The sequence below is a fragment of the Aulonocara sp. 'chitande type north' Nkhata Bay genome, linkage group LG16 (genome assembly GCF_057382095.1).
Source record: "Aulonocara sp. 'chitande type north' Nkhata Bay isolate Kocher_YH1m ecotype deep benthic linkage group LG16, A_spYH_male_GT1.1, whole genome shotgun sequence".
In the NCBI taxonomy this organism is placed as follows: Eukaryota; Metazoa; Chordata; class Actinopteri; order Cichliformes; family Cichlidae; genus Aulonocara; species Aulonocara sp. 'chitande type north' Nkhata Bay.
Genome location: NC_141359.1, coordinates 3,024,313 through 3,030,334, shown reverse-complemented (window position 1 = coordinate 3,030,334; position 6,022 = coordinate 3,024,313). Strand labels below are relative to the sequence as shown.

The 6,022-nt window shown below is 49.7% G+C and overlaps 1 protein-coding gene across 1 annotated transcript; it reads left to right on the top strand.

Annotated features, from left to right (window-relative positions):
- The first annotated feature begins 293 nt into the window (after nucleotides 1-293).
- Nucleotides 294-2,765, top strand: LOC147310808 (uncharacterized). The gene has a single exon (XM_086267966.1). It carries the CDS (start codon nucleotides 300-302, stop codon nucleotides 2,763-2,765), a length of 2,466 nt encoding a protein of 821 aa, XP_086124092.1. The 5' UTR covers nucleotides 294-299.
- The last annotated feature ends 3,257 nt before the right edge of the window (nucleotides 2,766-6,022 follow it).

Sequence of the window (6,022 nt, the reverse complement as noted above, 5' to 3'; positions counted from 1 at the left end):
GTAAACGTTGTGGTTGTTAGGGGAGTGAATGTGAGAGTGAATTTTCGCTGGGTTTGGGTGCTTCAAACTGTTGCAGTAGACTTTTGTGCAGTTTTTGTTGTGATAGGAGAAGTAGAGAGTGTGTGCGTGTGTGTATGTGTGTCTGTGGGCGGTTTCTCTCCAACTGGAGCTTAGCGGAAGTTGAGCTTGACCAGCTGGTGGGATTTTGACTGCCGAAAGGGGAAGTACAGTGAGGCAACCCCAAAAGGAGGAGCCTAGGAGCGGCCATTTTGGTAAGGTAAGTGAGGTCGAAAAACAAAATGGCTGAAGAGGAAAAGGCGACCCCTGGTGGGGGAAAGAGATATAAGCCCTTGAAGGAGCAAATTCAGCAATTGAAGAAAGCAATTAAGCTTACTGCCGAAGGGACTTCAAAGGAGATTGCCCGCCACTGTCAAGATCTGGAAAAAGAAGTAAAGGAATTATGTGAAAATCAACAGAAGACGTTGGAGGACAGAACCCCTCTGCATTCCATCTTTCGATTGGAAGGTGAGAAATGTGAGAAGAGGATTAAAGAGCTTGAAGAGGAACACTTAGGACGTTTTCAGGGGAGGAAAGTAAAGGCTGAAAAGAAGCTCATGATTGAAAAACAAAGTAAGTATTGCAAGCTTATGATTGTCTCCCAAGGCGTTTCTCATTGGATGCAAGAGGAAGTGAACGACACCAAACCAGTCTTGACAAAGGAAGCCGAGGCTGAGGGAACATTATATCCCAGCTTAAAGGATTTCCTGTGTGCACCACCCCCTCCTTATATCTGTCCAGTGGTGACTTTAGAGGGCGGCACCTTGCGGGGGCCGGGAGGAAAAACAGGTACAGTCAGAGGTGGAGTTGTTGATGTACAGGAGAATCCTATACCATCGACATCTGCTCAGAGCACAGAGGAGGCAGACACAAGAGTGGTGCAGGCCCAATCAGCGGCAGCTGCGTCAGAGGTAAGTCAGTCCCACCCAGCTGCTGGGACATCACAAGGAATCACCACACGGGAGGTGATTTTGATCCCTCCCTCTATTTTCAGCCCAGATGGAGCGACCGGAGAAGCTCAACCTGTGGCTTCCACGAGTACGGGTCAGGTGACAGTGCAACAGCCCGGCCAGGGAAATGCATCCCAGGAGGTCTGGACTTCAGAGGAGGATTCACCCTCACTGCAGTTTCGGAAGCAGCCATCGAAGGCGACCCAAAAAACCAGTCAGAGGTCGGAGGTTGATAACCTGGAGAAAGAACAGTGGCAAGGCCATGTCTTTGGAAATGTATCTGACAATCGGGAGGTCGTGATAAAACTGGAACGGGTCATGAGAAGACTGGAGGAAGAAGGTGTAGCAACACCACGTAGCGTAGCACAAACGCTTGAGGCATTGGAAAAGGACTTGGCGGCCTCAGTAAATAAAGCACGGAAATCTAGAGAAGTGTCAAACCTGGAAAGGGGAGGACTCGCCCCAAAGTTTCCGGGTCCCCCAGGAACGAAGACGCTTCGCTCTGGGAGGGTTCTGGATGAAGTAAGAGATAAAAGACAGTCGATCTTTGAAAAGAATCGGAGGCAGAACGCTGCATTTCAAACCGGAGAAGGGCAGTGTGACACAGAGGAGGGATTGCCCCTCACTATGCCTTTACTGACGGGTTTACAGGGCGAACCAGTCTACCACCCCTACAATATAAGAGATCTTGAGGCTCTGGTGAAGCAGCTGCCCCCGATCACAGAGGGAGGAGCGGCTTGGTTGAGAAGACTAGGATCTCTCACAGAAGGAGAGGAACTTGCCCTGGGTGATTTTAGAGCTATCGGTGGGAGGACTTTTAGAGGCGGAGCCCTCGCAGACGTGGAAGAGATAGCAAGAACTACCTGCCAACCAAACGATGTCCCCTATGCAAGGGTGCGAAATGCTCTCTCTGATGCAGTGCGTGAGAAGTATCCGACCCATAATATGGGCACTACACCTAGGATTGCTTGGAGCCCAGAACATTCCCCTAGAGAATTTATAGAGCACGCAAAAGAACAGTGGATTCTCCAAACTGGAGAGCATCCTGGGCAAGATGGGGAACCCAGGGCGTGGTTCCGCTGTGCAGTGTTAGCAGGTCTGCCAGAGCGAGTGAGAACAGATCTACAGAAGAATCCAGACTTTGCGGTGGCGGATTCAGCAAAATGGGAGAGGCATATCATACATCGACTTGAGCTGGAAAGAGACGAGGCGAACAAGAAAAAACGGGAGCTGGAGGAGGCGCAAGGGCAGTTAGTAAAATTGAAATTGGTTGAGGCGAGAGAAAAACTAAGCGAAAAGAGAAAGGAAAACAAAGATGGAGCTAAAAAGATGCTGGTGGCCCAGCCACAGGGCAATCCGGGGCCTGATTGGCCAGATTTGGATCCGGTTCTGTACCCTGATGACCGATGGCCCGCCAATGGATCAAGGCAAGCCAGACCCGTGGGGAATTGGGGGGCTAATAGGTCGTTGAGGGGACGTGGTGGATCCCAAAGGGGAGGCGGACCAAGGGGTCGTGGTCTGGGGGGACCTATGCTGGACCCGAATGTATGCAGAAGGTGTGGAGGACGAGGACATTGGGTTCGTGATTGTCCTACACCACGACAGCTAGAACTTGGTTATCCATCGTCACCCCAGGCACAGGGAGCTTTTCGAGGCAGAGTGGTCCAGACAAGGGGACATCAAGCTCCAAACCCAGGTATGGCGCCAGTGGCTCAGTATCCCCTGGCCTACTGGGGCGGAGAGGAGGAGCTGTACTGACGGGACCCACAGAGACAAGACAACATGGGCATGGCAGATCCTATGTTGTCAATGAGAGTGGAAGGAGCTGAAATGACCTTCCTTGTGGACACTGGAGCTACTTATTCAACGCTGAGACAAAAACCAAGTGGTGCCACGCTTTCCAATCACGTGGTCAGCGTTGTAGGGTTCTCTGGGGTACCGATGACACTGCCGACAACTAATCCAGCCCTGACGGTGCTGGGAAAACAGACATTGAAGCACAGTTATGTGGTGTCTCCTCATGTGCCTGTGAACTTGATGGGCAGGGATCTGCTCATTAAACTGGGGGCCACTATCATGTGTCCAGCTTATTCGATTAACAGTTACACTTCCAGGAGGAAAAGAGTTTCCATGCCTGGGGACTTTTTCAAAGAACCAGTACTTGCTGAAAGACTGTGGACAAACGACAGCTGACATTTACTGGGGTCGTGTGGTGGAAGAAGGCATTCTAAGACAGTATCAGTTGTGGAAACCTTGGATTATGGCCTTGGCGGTCTATTCTTCCCCCCGGGATCCATACCACGTTACCCTCTATTACGATTGGAATGATGATGAAATTTATAGGGACCTGTTCCAGTCTGACCTTGAAGGTCGGACTTGGAATGTGCATTCTCAGAACATCTATGTCGGTCCTGAAGGCGTCGCTGCAGCAGTAAATTTATTCGAAGAACAACGGCCTTGGTTCAAAATGGGACCTGATTCAGTGCCCCACATTACATTGGCGGTCCATGAGGGTCATCAGGCGAAGGAGCTGGGAACAATGGTCAAGAGAGCCCTCGATGAACCCGGCTGGCAAGCTACTCAGATTCCAGACGTTTGGTACTCGCCAAAATGCAAAATTTACCGTATCACTTGTCTATCAGAGGACACAGTGATGTTGGAGCATGAACAAATCTCAAGAATCCATGGGAGAGAAAGAATAGACCATGCGGATGCTGTTGCCGCACTTGCGACTCTTCCTGACACCTTATGGTCATCAGGGCCTACAGATGTGGGCCTAGCAACTTGTTCGCCTGTTTTCTTCCAGCTAAAGTCGCAAACGCCAATTTGGAAACCGCAGTATAGGCAAAAGAGAGAAGCTGAGGAGGGAATTGCAGAAACCATTGAAGGCCTATTGAAAGTAGGGGTCCTTGAGTCCTCTCAATCCTACTGGAACACTCCTATTTTGCCAGTAGAGAAGCACGGGACAGGAAAGTACAGGATGGCACATGACTTAAGAGCCATTAATGCCATTTTACGTACTGACACGGTGCCTGTTCCAAATCCATACACAGCATTGACGGCATTAACACCAGAACAGAAGTGGTTTACATGTATTGATCTAGCGAATGCATTTTTCTGTCTCCCGTTACATGAGTCTCTGAGGGACATTTTTTTCATTTACATATAGGGGGCAACAGTACAGATACACACGGTTGCCACAAGGGTTTGCACTCTCCCCTGGCATTTTCAACCAAGTGTTGAAAGAAGCTCTATCGCCATGCCACCTACCAGAGGGATGTTCACTGGTGCAGTATGTTGATGATTTGCTCATTGCGGCTCCGTCTGCTTCGGCATGTACGGCAGCCTCACTTACCATACTGAAGAGACTCGCTGAGTGCGGGTTTAAAGTCAGTAAAGAAAAGTTGCAGTTGGTCCGACCAGAAGTAACATTTCTGGGCCGTGTCATTGCTCACAAATCAGTGGGTTTGCTAAACACCCATCGCGATCAGATTTTGACACATCCAAAACCACGTACGGTTAAGGAGTTGCTCTCATTCTTAGGTTTAACAGGATACAGCCGTCACTTCATTCCAAATTATGCAGGGAAAACAGCCCTTTTGAGGGATTTGGTAAAAACGGTAGGTGTCCGAAACCTTAAGGCTGAACTGCCATGGACATCGGCCACTGAGTCGGCGTTCATTGCATTGAAACAGGATTTGTCGAGATCAGCTGATCTTGCCATTCCTAATTATGATAACCCTTTCTATCTTGATGTTTCAGAAACACACGGGATAGTCAATGGGGTGTTGTTTCAGAAAAAAGGGGGAGGGAGAGATGTACTTATGTACGTCAGCGTCAGACTGAATCCATTAGAGACAAGGCACCCGAGATGCACACAGCATGCCATTGGGGTGTCAAAGATTATACAAAAGGCAGCACATATAGTGAGGGACCATCCGTTGAAGGTGCTGACCACTCATAGTGTGGTGGCATATGTTAATTCACAAGCCTTCACCATGACACCACTCACACAACAAAGAGTGTCTAAAGTTTTAGACGCTCCCAACTTGACCTTCACACATGAAGGAATTAACATGGCAGATTTAATGGGGGGAGCAGGAGAACCCCATGATTGCACAAAGAGAGCTGAAGTCGACGAGAAGATAAGAGAAGACTTGAAAGCAGAACCTCTGACAGGAGCTGAAGATTGGTTCACGGATGGATGCTGCTACAGAGATGAGGAAGGATTGAAAGCAGGCTACGCGGTAGTTTGCAGAAAAGAGGCTGAATTTGAAGTGAAGGAGGCGGGAAGACTTGAAGGGCAGCAGTCAGCCCAAAGAGCAGAAGTAATTGCTCTAAGTCGAGCTCTAAGACTTGCAAAAGGAAAGAGAGTCAACATCTACACGGACTCAGCTTATGCCTTTGGAGCAGCTCATGTGGAGCTGGCCCAATGGAGAAGAGCAGGATTCAGGACAGCAGATAATGCACCAATCTGCCACAAGAAGGAAATGGAGGAACTTGAGCAGGCATTGGGAGATCCAGAGGAGGTGAGTATCATAAAATGCAAAGGTCACTCCTCAGGGACTGGCATGGTGGCCAGAGGAAATCAGGAAGCTGATCGAGCTGCGAAAGAGGCAGCGGGCTATAAAGCACTACGACAGATGGTGCAAATAACCGTGGAGGAAGAACAAGGAGTCAACATGTTAGAGGAGGCCAGGAAGTCCCAAGAGGAAGCGGCCCCGGAAGAGAAGGGGGTCTGGAAGAGTCGAGGAGCCTGGGAAGAAGGAGGTCTCTGGTGAGGACCTGACGGACGACCAGTGTTGACGGCCAACCTGGCAAAACAGAAGATTGCCGAAGCGCATGGGCTTGGTCATGTAGGTGTGGCCCAGATGGGGCGACATCTGTGCCATTGGTGGCATCCTTTTTTGAAGGATATGATTAAGGAGAAAGCCAGGACGTGCCTGATTTGTGGGAGGCACAATCCAAAGCCAGTAATTAAACCAGAGGCAGGTAAGTTTCCCATTCCAGAAAGA